The 17,413-nt window shown below is 39.4% G+C and overlaps 1 protein-coding gene and 1 long non-coding RNA gene across 7 annotated transcripts in view; one reads left to right on the top strand and one right to left on the bottom strand.

Annotated features, from left to right (window-relative positions):
* Positions 1 to 17,413, top strand: part of LTBP1 (latent transforming growth factor beta binding protein 1) — a 191,753-nt gene that overhangs the window by 139,748 nt on the left and 34,592 nt on the right. For all 5 annotated transcript variants that reach the window (XM_021390337.1, XM_021390336.1, XM_021390335.1 and 2 more), the window contains 4 exons: positions 3,471 to 3,593; positions 5,720 to 5,842; positions 9,869 to 9,991; positions 12,952 to 13,077. In XM_021390337.1, coding sequence (XP_021246012.1) covers positions 3,471 to 3,593; positions 5,720 to 5,842; positions 9,869 to 9,991; positions 12,952 to 13,077 — 495 coding nt within the window. The remainder of the gene's footprint in view (positions 1 to 3,470; positions 3,594 to 5,719; positions 5,843 to 9,868; positions 9,992 to 12,951; positions 13,078 to 17,413) is intronic.
* Positions 1 to 17,413, bottom strand: part of LOC110395676 — a 32,483-nt gene that overhangs the window by 13,673 nt on the left and 1,397 nt on the right. Inside the window, exons 1-3 of one of the 2 annotated variants that reach the window (XR_002436573.1) lie at positions 12,588 to 12,935; positions 11,816 to 11,952; positions 4,110 to 4,212 (exon numbers count right to left, since the gene is read on the bottom strand). This is a non-coding gene — a long non-coding RNA (uncharacterized LOC110395676). Of the gene's footprint in view, positions 1 to 4,109; positions 4,213 to 11,815; positions 11,953 to 12,587; positions 12,936 to 17,413 lie in introns of those variants that run through there. The other variant, XR_002436572.1, reaches the window with a different exon arrangement.

The following is a 17,413-nucleotide window of genomic DNA, read 5'->3' as shown; positions in this document are numbered from 1 at the left end:
ATGTTGGAGATGAACTATATACATTTTAGGAAATGTAATGCAGATAGTTTATCTTACTGCTTTGCAATATGGTACCATTTAAATACACTGCGAAGGAAAACATTTGCCAAGATATCTGTGATGGGTATTTAAGCCCATTGTTCCATAAATGTAGTTGTTCCTAGTGTTAGTTCAGATCAGTTGAAGCTCTGCTGATTTTTCTCAGAGCTGTTTTCACAAATTTTGATTTATTTGCCTCAGCTCATTCCTCTGCCAGCACTTGATGTCCTAGAAAGCATAACATAACAATTCTAGAGTTCTTTAATGCTATTTATATTTTAACCTTCCAAGATTTAAAACCAGGAACATATCTGTTGTTTAATAAAGGCAAGTCTATCAATTCACTTCAGACCTGTGTAGAATATATTTAACTGCAGTTCAGCTGGGACCAATGCAACATGAGATGCATATTGGAAGAGATTAAAAATAAGCACACCCTGCCTCCCTAGGTTGCATCATGTGTTTCTGTTGTACAGGGACTATTTGAATTTTTTTTTTAAGTTCAATTGCAATCACTGTTGTTTTTTTTTTTTAAATAATTCTCTCTCCAAATTTGTACTTTGAAATAAAGTGATGTATCATGATATATAATGAAAATGAATAGTATCAGAGTCTAGAGTACAGTACAGTGTGTTGTTATCTGTAAGAAGCAAGTTTGACTTTCAACTGTCTTGAAAAATACTGGACTACTGAGTTAGGTTCTCTGTGTTCTAACAGGATTAAATTATAGAATCATAGATTATCCTGAGTTGGAAGATAATTACAAGGGTTACTGAGACCAACACAGAACCACACAAAAATCAGACCATAAGTCTGAGAGCATTGTCCAAACACTCCTTGAACTCCAGCAGCTCAGGGCCATGCCCACTGCCCTGGGCAGGCTGTTCCATGCCTGACCACTTTCTGGTGCAGAATCTAACCCCTGCCCATCCCCTGACACAGCTCCATGCTGTTCCCTCGGGCCCTGTCGCTGTCTCCAGAGAGCAGAGCTCAGCGCTGCCCCTCCGCTCCCTGTGAGGAGCTGCAGCTGCCATGAGGCCTCCCCTCAGCTGCTCTGCTCTGGGCTGAGCAAACCCAGGGTCCTCAGCTGCTCCTCAGACATCTCCTTCTTCAGACCCTTCACCATCTGAGTAGCCGTCCTTTGGACGCTCTCTAATAGGTTTATGTCCTTCTTGCATTGTGGCACCTAAAACAGCACCCAGTGCTGGAGGTGAGGCCGCACAGAGCAGAGTGGGATAGCCCCTCCCTTTTCCCGGTGGCAGTGCTGAGCCTGGGGCACCCAGGATGCAGTTGGCCCTTTGGGCTGACAAGGCACACTGCTGGCTCATGTTCAGCTTGCCACCAGTGAGAATCCTCAGATCCCTTTCCACAGGGCTGCTCTCCAGCTTCTTACATCAAGGGTTACTTGGTCCAAGCTGCAGGATCTGGCACTTGCTCTTGTCCAACTTCATGCAGGCGGTGGTTGCTCAGTCCTCCAGTTTGTAAGTATCTCTCTGCAGGGCTTCTCTGCTCTCAAGGGAGTCAACAGCTCTTACCAACGTACTGTCATCCGCAAACTTCCATAGTATAACTTCAAGTCCCCCATTCAAGTCATTTACAAAGTTTGTTTTTTGTTCAGTGAGATCATTTTGAAATGTTAGGAATTTCAAAATTCGTCTTGCAGAAGAGTAGTAGTAGTACTGCCTACTGAACTGCTATAGCAGAGGACCTGTGGACCTATGCAGTTGTCTTGTCTTCTTAGCCAGACAGCAACAAAGCGTTACAAAGGCTCAAGTGAGGGGAAAAAAAGAATTATAGATGATTTGAAATATAGGTAACAGTGGTGATTTCCTTTGTGTCTGAGGACAGATGGGCATTGTCAGAATTCCAAATGTCCAGTACTGCGTGAAGAGCCACAAATAACAAATAAATCTGAGGAAAATAGTTTCTGCAGAAATTCACAATAAATAATAGCTATGATGATGAATTCAAACTTTTAATCTTTTTTCTGCTCTCCCTTTGCTTCAGCTGCCTAAATAGCTCAAGTCCCTCAATCAGTGATTTTACTTTATATTGACAGATTTTGTGTGCTTTGTGGTGGCAAAAGACATGATATTTGAGGGTAATATGATTCTGATATATAAAAGCAAATAAGATTTAATTTTTTTCTGCATCAGTGGAGCTGTAAATACAGCTTTTTCTATTAAAAACAGGGACACCTGCTTGCTGTTAACTAAACACCCAAAATAAATAAAATTAACATTTTATTTAAGTGAAAGTCATCCCTAGGAAAAAGACAATGCTGATCAGTTTGGAATACTGAATTAATTCTGGCTGGGTTTATTTATCTCTGTGCTTTATTGTTTGTTTTTTCTTTAGACAAATTGCATTCAGAAGGAATTTCTGAAAATATTTTAGTAACAGTGATTTTCATGTTGACTAAACAGAGTGGTCTACTGAGTTAATATCGAGGGAAAAATAAGTTCAAGTCTCCCTGTAAATAAAGGTTGTTCTGTAACCATAGGAGTTTAAAACTTTTGTTATAAAGGCTTAGCTCATTAGAATTCTATATAGAGCCTGTATAGACAGACTACCCTTCCAAAGGGGTCTGCTTGAAGTTGCAGAAATTCCTTTGAAATTCCTCGGTGTTAGTTACATCCTTTAGAGCCTAGTTCCCTTAAATGCTTTTGAAAAACATCATGTGGTACTGTCTCACATGCGCGTGTTTTGTATACAGTTTTGAGTTATGCATTAGAGAACTCCTGCACATAAATTGCCCTAGCTTTAAAAGACAGCAAAAGCTCAACAGGAAACATGGTTGACTTCTGTACTTGTTCCAAGGAGAATTTTCACAGACCCTTACCTCAGTATATTAACAGCGGGTAAACAAGCAGAGGCAGCAGGTGGGGGGCTCTGACAAGAGCACGTTTTTAAAAAGGTAAAAGAGAGAACAGCTTCAAACACAGCCCTGCCAGCTTGACCTATGTCTGCAAGAGATTTTGCTGTACTGTTCCTTGCAATAGCAAAAGATTAGCAGTAACTGTTACAAGGTATTGGCAGCTGCCAGTGCTTTTATCATAGCCATGTATGCTTCCTAAGAGTACGTCTATGTAATGCAAGAATGAAAGTGCTAGCACTTGCTGACTTCTTCTCTGCACTACCGTCACTGTAGTTTAAGACACTGTGAGGAAAATTATGGGCAAAAATAACTTTATTTAGGTAAGAATGACGTTGGCACACCATTCATAGTATATTGGGGGAAAAAAAAGTTTTTTAGTCTAAACTGCAGTACTAGGATGAAAGCAATATTTTGGTCATGTGGACTGTGGACATGTTTGTGTCAGAGCACTGGCCAGCTCAGGTCTGGCAGAAGTTGAATAATTTCCCAAGCCTACCTGAGATATGGTGGTACTCAAGTTAATAATATATTTATGCTTTCTTTATATTCACAGATATAAACGAATGTCAGTATGGCAATCTCTGTGAAAACGGACATTGTGAAAATATTGAGGGGTCTTTCAGATGTATTTGTGGCCAAGGTTTCAAACTCTCTGCATCAGAGGATCAGTGTGAAGGTAGGAAGGCATATGATTAAAATTCTTAAAGTTGCACATTTTTAGAAAATGTTTAATCTAATGGCTTTCCTCTTAATGGAGACACAACAAATGTACAACACTGAGACTACATAACCAAACATGTAAGAAGAATGTGGATTTCTGTTTTATGGCTTCCATCGTCACGCTGTATTTTTTGAGATTTCTTATAAAACATCTGGGGTCATAAAGCCAATCAGCAATGTTTAATAATACTTATATTGCTTATTTGGAGTTTCTGCAAAATGCTTGACATTTCTGTCATTTTAGAGATTTGGGGACTGTTGCTTTTGCTGCCTTAAACTTATAGTGTGGCATTTGCTTATTTGCCTTTCTGTCCATCTTGTTTTTATCTTTCATGTCAGGGAGGGGATCAAAAACCCAGGCTTAGAACCTAAGAGTGTCAATTAAATGCTGAGCTGATGCCTGCTTTGCTATCACTGCTTTTTGAGCAGCATGCTTAGAGGGACTGTGGTGTAATATTTCCAATAACCGTACCTGCACCTCAGAGTGTTGGGTCCTGCATTTCTTCCACATACGACATTCCTCTCACGGCTGCTCTGGTGGATCAAAATCAGGTCTGATGTCAGAGCAGAGAAGTCTGAGAGGGAACACAGAGTACATGTGTTAACCACGAATATCCCTTTTCTCCTTGAGCAGGCATTAGGACTCCTTGCAACCTCTCCCCCAAAAGTGAAAATCTGAGAGAATGTCTCAGAGAAGCTGTGGAGGCACACAGAAATCTGAGTTTCTTGTTCATTGTTTTTTTCTTTTCCTTTTTTCTTTCTTTTTTCCCTTTACACAAGTGTCTGTGCATAGCACCAAACACATGCAGACTTCTGAGTGCTAAAATAATACAATAAAACTAAATAATCATTCATTTAACTTCGTCAGGAAATTTGAAACAAAACATCACTGTACGTTACATGGCGTGAGTGAGTTAAATGTGCTGTCCGGGACACAGAGCAGACCGGTTTTGGGGAAAGTATGTAGACAAAGTTTGACTGCTTCCTCTGAGCCTTTCATGGAAAAGAGCCCTTGCCAAGCTACACTGGCATGTGCAGACAGCTCTTCTTAAAGTGCACCCTTCTCAAGTCAGGGCCTGTACACGCACCCAGATACTTCGTGCAGCCCCACAGAATTTGGTGATACTTAAATGCAAAACTTTTCTGGTCGCAGGGGACTGTGACTCAAGAAGGAGATCGATCAGGCTGTGTAGCCATAACACAGACCAGAAAAACCTCTGAGTAACTTTTTCCTGTTTGAATTATAGAGTATTTTCAGAACAACAGGCACCCGTGCCTGAATCCTAGAAGTGACTAACAACCTGGCCTCTAAATTTAAAACATTTATTAAGAAACTGTAATTATAAATAAGAGAGGGAAAGGAGGTTCCTAGCTTATGCAGAGCACGTGGTATGTTCTGAATTCACAGTGCTGTTCCCCTCCGTTATTTTGACTTTTTCATAGGAAAATTTAAACTTAGTGTTCAAGTCCATTTGGTAACCCAGGCTGACCCCAGTTTATGAGAACTTGAAGCACTGAGGGATTAGCAGTGGTTGTGGAAGTAAAGAGACATTTCTCCATACTTAGAGGATTATTACTGTTACAAGGCAAGTATTTAAAGGAGCCTCAATGTACAAGTTAATAGGGGAATGGCCTGTCAGTGTGCATCTGAAAACCACACCCTGTTAAAAGGTGGTGAGCGGGCTGGAAAGTATTTTGTGGGTTTTGCTGACTCACTGGAGTGGTTGGCTTGTTACCTCTGCCAGAGAGAGGAACAACAAAAGCAGCTCTCAAGCAATGTGTCTGTGCATGCACTTGTGAGTCTGTGTGTATTTGTATGTCCACTGTGGGATATATTGACACTACAGAGAGAATGTGGGGGAGAACAGTGAATGCCGTCACTTTGAGGAAAATATTCTATCTGCAGTTTCATACATTTGTATGCACTGTATTGGCTGTCTGCATTTGTAAATAAAATCAAGAGAAGCAGTACTTGATAATGATGCTGTGCTTTGCTATTTTGTTCTGAGATGGTTTTTGCACTATTTGCTCAGTAATCTCTATTTTTGATGTGTCATGTCATCCATGTCTCTTCCACTACAGATATAGATGAATGCCAGCACAGATCACTATGTGTCAATGGACGCTGCAGGAACACAGAAGGATCTTTCAGATGTGTTTGTAGCCAGGGTTACGCGCTATCCGATACTGGAGATCAGTGTGAAGGTAAGCGTGTGGACTTAAGCTACATTTTTTCAAAAAGATCTTGAACATTTCAGCCATAGGCGTGAAGTCTTTTTGAATAGGACAGAAAAATATGTTTCTTCTTTTTTTTTTGATACTTCACTGTCAACTACTTAACAGTTCTCATCTGCACAGCCACATATTTATGGTTTCTTAGAAACACTCCCTGTCATCTTTCCACATACAAGAAATCAGTATGTGTGTTGCCAACAGTAAGACTAGAAGAGCAGTTGACACTGGTACCAAAAACAATTCAGCTTTTCTAAATCTTGTTGCTGATGCAGAGGTCTGTGTTGGATTATGTATTACAAAAGCTTTTGCCAGCAGACAATGTTCACATGGGGGCCTGCTAAGTGAAAACTTCTTCAGCTGGTTTTGGGAACCTGTAGCCAGTCACTGCCATCCCACATGTGCAGAGGCAAGAGAAATGCACAGTCCGAGATGTGCTCCAGAGGGATCTGCTGGTGCTCACAACTTTCACTGTCTCGGAAGGCAATCTGTGTACTGTGCTTTTAAAAACAAAAGAAGTGAAAGATGTTAGGCAAATGTAGGGAGAAATGCTAGGCTATAGAAAACACATATGTTCTATTTTCTCTCAAGTCGGACAGCTTAATGCCCAGTAATCAGCAATCAGACTTGTTATTTTATTATTATCACTGTTGGTACAGACTTTTGCTGCACTGCTCACGGTGACCCTGAGCATGTGGAATTTCTTGCTGGAGAAACAGTTCTACCTCCATTGCTTCCTTATCTCCCACCTTAGGGGGAAAAACTCTGTTAAGCTCTTGCCATAAGTGTAGCATTAGCATACATAGCCTTTGCAGTCTCTGGTGTGCTTTTTGTAGCTGCTAATAGCATGGAAATGAGACAGCTCCTTACTGATGCTCTACCTGCTCTGTGTTCTGCTGTTAGGTTATTGTTCACACAGCGTCTAGGAGGCAGTTACCGCCTTCTCATACAGAGCAGTATGTCCGGAATCCTTTTCTTCCATTGATTAGGACAGCAGAGCATTTCACTCAGATTTGACTCAGTGCTGTTTCTCAAGACAAGCGTCTGTCAGACCAGACTTTATCAAATGCTGATGTTGTGGAATTGTCCACATTTAATGAGTGGCAGCATCTCTTGAAGTTCTCACCAACGTAAAACGAGGATATCTTATAATCTCTTCAGCACCCTTTGGTACTGACCTGTTTGGAGAGTCTGGTCATAGAACATAAGATCTTCTCAGAATTCCTAGTGAATTACCAGCATCGCTTGCATCAGCTTCAAGAAATGTGAGCTGATGACGCATGGCACTAGAAAATTGTGTCAAAGAATTTGCTCCCAGTTGGTTTCAAGACATCCATGTGTTGTGACAGAAGCGGAGATACTGTGTCAAGAATCAAAGAAGAGTGTGGTTGAAGGGATCACTGGTCCAGCCTGCCTCCCAAAGATAAAACAGGCTCTGTTATTCCTGACACTCATCTAACCTGCTCTCAGTAGACTTCAGCAGATGCGATTCCAAAAATCTCTTTATCCTGTCCACCTTAAAAAAGAAACAATTTTCTTTCTTTTTTTCTGCGCATAACAGGAGAGAGAGGGTGGAAGGGAGGGATGCAGAGCTGTTTCAAGCATTTTGATTGCTTCAGCAAGAGGCCTTACAAAGTATTAAGTCTGCAGAGAAAGATGTTGAATTAGCAAATGCTGCAAATAGAGTGTGAGCTTAAAAATGGTTACTTAAAGCATCTTGTAGTGAGGAAGAGCAAATGAAACAAAGAAGTTAATTTAAATCCACTGTAGTTTCTAGCACATCTCCTCAGACTGTTTTAGTGCATTTCATACCAATCATGGTAACTTTTGCTGCTTTCCATCACTGTGCCACTGGCCGTCAGGAGAGATCCATGCTTTATCCTCTTCACTGTTCCCATTCAAGGGCAATTTTCAAGAAAAAGATAATTACATTAGTTCTTGAGGCTAAAGAGGAGGAGTTGGATCATACAGGAAACATGGGTAAAGCTGTGCTCTTAGTCCGGAGTCTTTGTCTCATTCACAAGCTTCTGTAACCAAGTCTACAGTGGCTTCACCCAGGGACAAAGTGGTTAATTTCTGCAGAGTCAATTTGTTCACTGAAGATTTTCATGTTAAAAGTTCTGCACAAAATCTGTTAAACACTTGAAGTGGAAGAAATTCTACGCTTCCATTATATCTCTTCACTACTTTCGGAAGTATGTGATATTGCTGACTGCTTTTTGCACCTCAGAAACTATGTTTGAAAAGATGGTGCTAGTTCTACTCTATAAGAATGCTTTTGTGTAACTGCTTTATGTGCTGTAAGTACACTTTTCTTGTTTTTCCTCAGCTTAAGAAACATTTACATGCATCAGCTGAACTTACAATACAGACTGTACGTCTTAAAGAACTTGAGCTGCTGGAAGAGAGCCTGTCTAAAGCGCAGGAGGCTCCAGTGTTTTCCCAGCAGCCTTCAGAGATTTTGCTAGCCAAAATGCTCTAGACATGCACCTGTGAAAGTTGGTAAAAAGCACTGAACATTTCAAGCATGAGTTACTGCTTTTCCTTGAGATTGTTGGGCTGTAACCACAAAAGTACCCGCTCCTGTGGTCTCCGGTGGTTACTGCCCACTCTGTTCCATTAGAGAACAAGAGGTTTGCATCCTATACAGAAAATAATGAATTTTGACTGAATTTGGCAAAAAACGCTTTCTTGTTGTGAGACTTGGCATCAACTCGGTGCAGGGGAGTCATTAATTTTTTCTCAGGCTCCCAGTCAAAATTAATTGCTGTTTTTTTTTAAATAAACCACAATTTATTTCTTAGTTGAAAATGATTATAAAACGTGGCTATCGAAAGGTCACAAGTTTGTCAGCATTAAGTGCAGTTTTATCTGCCATAATATTCACTTATGCAAGAAAGCTACTACTTCTCCTTATTTTAATCAAATAGATTAAATCCCAAGGATAGTTGCATTTTCATGTGCAGAACACGTAGAAATGAGGTTATGTCCCCCTCTTTTTTTCATTAGAATTGTTATTATTCCTGCAACGTACAAAAAAGTTACAAATCTGTTCAGATCAAATCTTGGTTAAAAAGAATATTCCAAGGCAATGGAAAAACTCTTTGAGGACTTTTTCAGTGGAAACTGTCCTGTTATAGGAATAGACTCAGTGAATTACAAGGTAAAGCACTGTGGAGGCAGAGGCAAGTTACTTGTGTTTTTTTTATTCTCTTATTCTCTGTTTGCTTTTTAAAAACCAAACTGTAGAATATCACTGGAATGCAGGTACTTTCTGAGTTAATACTGTACCTGCACTCCATTTCCTGAATGAAAAGACTTTTGGTGGAGACAATGCCAGTATCTTGTTCTTTAAATATTTGGTTGCTTTGTACCTAATTTCTAGCCTGAAACTTGCCCTGCTGTGTGTCAGGCAACACGTCTAACCCATGGATGTTAGGACTGCATACAGTGTGGTCTGTGTCCTACAAACCCGTCCACGTGGTTGTTGTGTCAGTTAGCCTCCACAAGCACATCTTGTCTGGTGTGGCACACCAGCTCTGTCTGGGCTTGCGCGTGCTGTCAGATCACTTCAGGCTCAGCAGTCTTTGGTCTAAACATGTCTGAAGATACATATTTCAAAATACAGGTTTGCATCACTAGGTATGTTTTGGATCTATTTTCTAAATGTACAGCTGATTGGGTTTTTGTTCTACTCTTAACACCACAGTCACTATTAAAGTAATGGAGAGATTGATACAAAAGTCTTTTATGATAGTTTTCATTAGAGATGCAGATGGCACATAATAGACATGCTTGGTAAGAAGAAATGTCACAAACTCAAATTTTAAAGCTTTCTAGGAATATAAGAAGTTTGACAGTATGATGAAAGAAATTAAAAGGACATCCTAACACACAAAGTTACTAAAGGACACGTTGTATCTTCAAGTTGATAAGTATCACTTAAGAGCTTCATCAGCTTTTGTATCATCTAATTACTCAGTTACATTTTTATTTCAGATATTGATGAATGCCTTCAAGACAGTGATATTTGCCTTGGAGGAAACTGCATGAATACCGATGGATCTTACAAATGCTCTTGTCTAGATGGTTTCCAGCAGATAGCCGATAGGGGATGTCAAGGTATGAGATAGCTGTTAAAAATAATTGGGTCATTTTTATAAGTGTGCAAGTCTAAAATCATAATTTGTGATGGTCATCAATCATGATAATTAGGATAAATTCATTTTATTAATGATTGGTAGTACTTCCATTTTCTTTTCACTTAATACCATTGTCTCTAAATACAAGCTAAAAAATTATTTCAGGAGGCTTAAATTTCAGCCTTCCTAACTTGAAGGAGAAACTGTTAGAATTAACAGAGATTCAGTGCTGCATTTTCCCAAATCCTAGGAGCATTTATTTTGACAGTATCTTCTGCATTTGTGAACTGATGTTGTAAGAAAGCAGTATAGCTAGTGTTGAATCACGTTAGGTAAACATGTCTCATCCCTAACACATTTTGCAGCACTTTGTGGAGGATGAGGAGGAAGAGAATGTGTTACCTGAGGCTAAATCAACATTGCCAAACCCAGAAAAAGTACATCCCAGCTTTTGGGTCTGAAGAATCCTAACTGTGTTGACACAACACTCAGGCATGCCTCAGCACTCCCTTTTACCTTCCATTTTTATGAGACAGGAAGCGTGATATTAGAGCTGGAAGTGGGTAGCATGTTCCTGCTGTCGTTGAGCTGTTACAGGATCTAACAGTACAATTTTTACTAGTCAAAGATGGAAATCTTGAGCATCTTTTCTTGTCCTGCATTGTGGACTGGGCAAAACCAGCCATACTATTATAATAACTGATTACTTCTTTTTTTTTTTTTCCATTAGTACCTTCAGAATATTTTGCACAGCGGTGAAATGGATAAATTTTTAAATGACTGAAAATCAGTTCTTATCAGAATTCTGTGATAACAAAAAAAGTACATTAAAAATTAACAGAATGTGAGTGGAGAGATTAGGGGTATGGCAAAAGATCAAGATAGTGGGCCACTAGGGTAGAGCGATCACATGGTAAGCTTGATATGAACTTACAACATGTATTTTAATATAGCGAGATGCATACTGAAGAAGGAATCTCAGTCATATGTGCAGCTTAGTGGATTTCCTTCTGGAATACAGTGACTGAAATGGATGTAGGGGTCAGAGAAAGGTAGCTAAATATAAGCTTTCAGTGCAGCACTGTGGCCAGGAGGACTAATGCACTGCCTGAAAGACAGAAAAAGCAGAATATCTAGCAGGAGTATGTATGAATTATTTACCTCTATTTTACAACTGATGCAACTGCTCTTGGCGCATGGGGCATTTGGATGCTCACATTTCAGAGTGGATGTTGATGAGCTGAAGAGAGTTCACAGATGAACCCAAAATAGATAATGACTGGAGGACAAAGGACTGAATGATTTAAAAATATTTATTTTGTTGAAAAAAATGATCTGTGATTTGATCACAGCCTGATTCCTTTCAAAGGAAATCACAATTCAAAGTAGAGAATTAAATTAATTAAATAATTAGCTGTTGAATTAAACTGGCAAATGTATCACAGAATGCAGTGTCTGTAAAGCTGCATCTGGACTAGTTCAGACTAGAAATTAGGAACGTGTATTTTGGTAAGGAGCAAAGTTGAAGAGAGTCCAAAACATCAGAAAGTATGTAGTGTGCTCTTAAGACAAATTAAAACTTTATTTCCCTCACATTTTTAATTTTGTTTTCCTGATTTTTAATACATTGTTCTACCCTCATGTAATTAGCTGTTCTGGCAGTTTAAAAAAAAAAACACACAGCTCAGTCCTGAGAGCAGCGTGTGTGCTAAGAAGGTACTGTGCTGCCCTTGTCACTGCTGACCTGACATGACTTAGACGCTTTCAGAGAGCTTCACAGAGTATGTCACTGGCCTGCATTTACCTGGAATTCAGAGAAGACTTCATCCATGCAGGAGCTGTGCAGTGCACTGACTTCTCCCTTTGCACCTCGTACAGATACTGCCCGTCCTGAAGTTGCCTTTGTTCTTTCCACTTGTGCCATGTCTTCAGGACAGTAGCCTGGAAGATTTATACACGCAGGATACAATCAGTCTGTATCTAAAGAAAATTCTATAATGCTGCCATGGGACTTCAAATGATAGTACTGAAATCATAACTATCAAAATTATTGTCTATTTCAATACACTTTGTATGGCTGTAACAATAGCTGGAGCCTAAGCAACAAAGAGACAGTGAAGAGGAAGAAATTCTGCTATCCTGTTACGATGGATGAATGAACCTCTTGTGTCATTGTTTTTTTCTAAATTTGTGTCCTTTGCATTTGATCTCAGCACAGTACTTCTTAAAAAGTTTTCTGTTAAGCAAAATATGGAAGTTCAATTACATTTTTTTCTTAGAATTCTTGTAAACTTAGTACCTCCTGAAAGAATGCATGCAGTCTTTAAGTTCTGACGGCAGGTAAGATAAAACATTAATCAGAAAGAAATGCTTATTTTTCAGATGCAAAAGTAAGTTTTAAATGCAGTATTTGAAAAATGCTTTCTAAGTTAAAAACAAAGCAAGCAAACAAACAAAAAACAATGATTACAAACTCTTATATACCAACCTTTGGGGACCATTCCCCATATACAAAAAAGAGTATTTGGCTTTAAATTATATAATATCAACTGAATGGAAAAGATGCAACTCCAGACCTGCTGATAACACATGGAGCCAGATGCAGAAGCTGACCAGCATAGAGCAATCAAGAAGCAGCGAGATGGAGCCAGCTGAGAATTCTCCTAACAGAAAAGAAATGTTGGCTTGTATAGAGCTTATACTGACACCTCAGAATTCATTCTCATCTGCTCATCCTCACTGGAGACAGGGATACAGCGAGAGTGTGATACATCAGAACATATGGTGTTTAAAAAAGATCCCACTGGATTTGCTTACTCCTGAAAATGAATGCAATTTGTATAGGTGGTAGAAATGAAAGCTGCTTTTAAGAATAATCAAACTGAGGACTGGTGTTAAGGGAATGACTGCCTGCAAAGCTGTTAATGTCTCTGCTTTCAGATATCAATGAATGTGAGAGATCTGACCTCTGTTCACCTCATGGAGAGTGTCTAAACACAGATGGTTCCTACCAGTGCATATGTGAGCAGGGCTTTTCTGTGTCTGCAGACGGCCGAACCTGTGAAGGTGAGACAAGTCACAGTAACCCGTGAGCTTCCCCCTGCATTCCCACTGATTTGCTGATACTAGCTGGGGCGGGTGGGGGGGAAGCAGTCCATTTTTATGCAATATTCCAGAACCATTATTAACTCAGTCTGCCACCTAAAGGTCTTTTGTGGCTTTTTTCTCTTAAATGCATGATGTGATAAATTGCTGTTTATGTCATAAGAAGTATAACATGAAATATATGGGCTTCTTACCATTTTACGTTGTTGTTGTTGTTGTTGTTTTGGACTTTTCAACCATTAGCAACCATCTGCAATAATACGAAAGCCTTCTTGGAGTGAGAAATCATTTCTGTTATCCAGCAACGCGGGGAAAAGAAATACATATAAAATGCAAGTAAAAAGAAGTTAGAATTCAGGCTTCTGAGAGGTTTCAGATGGGTAGCCTTTACTGCCATAAATATTTAATGTCATTTAGTTTAAAGTGTCTTAAGGGCATTAGCAAACAAGCCTGAGCTGCCTGAATGTTCTTATTGCTGGATGTGAGACAACAGAAACTTCCTTATCAAGACCTTGACAACCAAGCCGAAGCATCCATGCAACAGAGCTCCAGAGAGAAACCATGGCATGGGGCAATTCCAAGTTTTCTGGTAACCAGTTGCTAAAAAGCATGTTCTCAGACTCTTTTGGCTGCACGTATACATTTCACCCAGTCTTTATGTAGGATATGGTTAAATACCTTCAGTTTCTCAGCAAGAAAAGTAGTAGCAGGTGTTTTGCCTCACTGTTGAACAGTTTTAAAAAGAGAGAAGAATGCAGCCTGCTTTTAGTAGAAACCAAACATTTGTTCCAAATCAGTTAGAAGAACACTTACCAGCCTTGTGAAATCTCAGAAATTAAAAAAGACAACACTGAACAGAAACAGCTTACAAAGTTAGTGGCATCCGATTTTAAGGGACACACCAGAAACAGAATCCTCTGTGTCTTGATCTCTGACAGTGAATAAGCACAGTTCTTAGGGAAGGGTTACTATCACATATGATGAAGTAGTGCATAGGTAATCTTCATTAAAATAAAAAAAGCCTGAGTTTTACTAAATAGAAAAGGATGCAATCACAAGATCTGTTTCCAGGAGCACGAGTAGTTTTGGAACTTTTTTAATGAAGAATAAAACAAGTACAAAACCAGGTCACTGTGCTTCACAAGTAATTGGTGGTGTGTATGGAATACAGATCAGACTTCAGCACTTGGAAAAGTATTTTAATAACTTGGCGAAGCAGGGGTACTTCTAGTCTTCTGAAACAGCAGCACTCGTTTTTCACTGTGACTAGTTTCTCCATTCTGTCATTTTAATAATAACAATTCTAGAGTTGAAGGAAATCATTTAAGGGAAGCACTGATGACTTCAGAGCTTAATTAATATTCAGTGCTTAGTTCATATTTGTACTGATGACAGTTTCAAGAGTCAGCTTGCAAAAAGACAAGATGAAACGGTAAGATTAAAACAGAAAGAATGTGTGATATTCCAGGTACTGAGAAAAGATGTGACTTCAAGCTGCAGAAGCTACTGTTCTTTACATGAGGTGCCTCTGAATTTAGCTGTAGTTAAGTGAGTGAGGATAACTGCTTATGCCATCAGAGAAAGAACCCAAGGAAATTTTGCTGGATTCAGATGCCTTTCTGTACATGGAGCACAGGTTTTCCACATCTCCAGGCTGTTTTTGTATGAGCTTGAATAATTCTTTGAAAAGTCCAAAACAACAACAACATAAAACGGTAAGGAGCCCGTGTGGTTCAGTTCTGGTATGGAGTTTTTATGGCCATAGCCAAAGCAAACTTAACAGCTGAGTAGACTGTGTCTTCTTCCAAGGTGTGGACAAACTTTTGCTGTAGTGGTGACATTTCACTGCTTCATGGCCCCAGGCTCAGCAATTTGACTGTGCCAGGCTCTCAGAACAGGAGGCTGTCAGAGCACTCCTTAGCTCCCAGTGGAGCTCTCTGGGGTTCCTATAAAGATATGTTACCCAGTTGGGCTGCTAGTCAACTGTGTTGGCAAAAACTCAACTTAGAGGTCCTCTGATGCTTAAGTCAATGCCCTGCCCCATGCACTTCTTCTGTTTCCATATCAAATCTCATCTGTATCTCAGTGGCTCCCTCACTTTTCCCTCTCTGCTCCAAGCCCGTAGTCCCACTGCCCACCTCAACAGGCACTCCAAAAGAACTTACATATTTCATCAGAGCTCTCCAATGTTTGCTTCTTCCTTACTCTCAGTTGCCATCTTGTAAAATGTATGCAGTAGGCAAACTTAATTTTCACCAAGTCTGTGGTTAAATATTGAGGGTTTTTTTGCCAAACTCTGATTCACGCATGCATCTCCAGAGTGCCCCTGTGAGCTACCTCTTCGTTTCACAATGAACAAAGAATATTCACAAACTTCACCAACTTTCTTAACATTTCCTGCTAGAGATGTGATAGGGCATCTACTTTTTAACAGGACACTAAAGAAATAGGAACACAAAGGGAAAAACGAGTCTTTCTTACTTGCGGTGTCACAGTCTTTCAATGACCATCCAGAATCATTGCCTCTAGATGACCAAAATCTTTATTCAGATACTCACTGTCCTGATTTTTATGTGTGGGTGTTATGAGATAGCCCTGGAAGTCTCAGAACCACAGCTGTTCTTCTAAGCAGTGTACAAAACTGTCCTGACGGCAGTTCTTCTTCCAGAAACTTTGCAATGTAAATTGATTTCAGAGAGATTTAAATACTGTGCCTGAGGTTAAGTATACCTTCACCTTGTTCACGATGGCAGAAAACAGCAATGGTCTGTTGAGTTGAGTAGGGACAGGCTTGAGCACACAAGCACTGCCTTTCTTTACACCTTCATGATGTTAGATCTAAGGAGTTTTGGTTTAAGCAGGCAGCAATGAGTCATGGATTCTAAAACAATCATAATTAGAGAGCTACTTTAGTCACTGTATAGACATAGGATATATTTATTTCATATTTAATTTTTTCCCTTGCTCTGTCTCTATATAGCAAGAGAATTGCCAATTACAAGGCTCATGCTTTACAGTGTGATTAAAGGAACAAATGCCCTTTCCGGCTGTAAAACAGGAGTCCTTTGAGTGAGCTGTCTAGACAAGGAAAAATATTTGGTGCTTGGACCTTCTCTGTAATTTCCCATGCACTGAAAGATCCACTCATGTTCAGACTGTGTACTTTTTAAAAACAAAGCCATCTCCTGCGGATATATTATATACTAAATTAGGACACTTGCTACAATCACAAATTTTGTTTCTGCAGGTTTTCAGTCAATGACATTAGTCTACTGAAGAGCACAATCCATTCTCCTATCTGTTTTCTTTAATATGTAAGGTATTCAGAAAACGAAATACTATAATTCATGTAATTCCAAAATCCCCGGTTGTAGTCTCTTCTGTCTGGGCTTTCAGCAGCATGAATGTCCTGTGGCTCAGGAACTTCTGTTATTAAACTGTAGCTGGCCACTGAAAATACAAGCACTGCATTATTGTCTGTTTTCTTAAATTCCTGGCTGTCAATCCACTACTGCTTACTCAATTTGAATTCCCCTAACAGGGTTTTCTGAATAAAAGATATAGTGTTAAGATTTTTTTTTACCAGATATATGAAACTCCAGATGGTCATGAGACTAAAAATTAACCTGAAATATGTCATGCAGGTCTAGTGCTCAGTAGCAGAAGTGAAGGATCACAAAAACACGACTGTAACTGCTGCTGTACCAGTTTTATCTCCATTCTCCCAGTAGCTCCATATGCATCTTTTTATTATTCTGTCATTGGGATACTTGACTTCTCACCTTTGACAATGTCTTTAATACGGATATATGTTGTTTGCTCCTACTGCCGAATTAATCCTACTGAGGAGGCTTGGTGGTAGATGTCAAAAAGTCCAGTATCCAGAAAGCACTCTAACTCTCACATTCAGTTCCTTCAGAATAAACACAGTAGCAATTGTATTCTTTGCCAAATATAAATTCCACTTTATAAAATTCATTATTTTGTCTGTTTAATAAATCAAGGTACAAAGATCATAAAAACTTCTACTGACAAAACCAACAAACCGAATAAAATATTCCGCAAGTTCCATCTGCAAGTATTTTCAAAATATAATTAATTTTATTCATAAATGTTCCTTAGATTTCAGTGTATTTAGTACATCCAGTTTTTGCATGAAATTTGCATTTTAGCTGAATGTTGTTAACTAGTGGATCAGTTCAGTGAGAGGTGTTTTCCTTCACTTACACAACCTCAGAATGGCACTGGAGGCCTTTACAAAAAGTATGGTTCCACAATTTACTTATTAAAAAAAGAA

This window comes from Numida meleagris, chromosome 3, assembly GCF_002078875.1.
Source record: "Numida meleagris isolate 19003 breed g44 Domestic line chromosome 3, NumMel1.0, whole genome shotgun sequence".
In the NCBI taxonomy this organism is placed as follows: Eukaryota; Metazoa; Chordata; class Aves; order Galliformes; family Numididae; genus Numida; species Numida meleagris.
The sequence above is the reverse complement of the archived record's forward strand: the minus strand, read 5'-3'. Positions and strand labels throughout refer to the sequence as shown.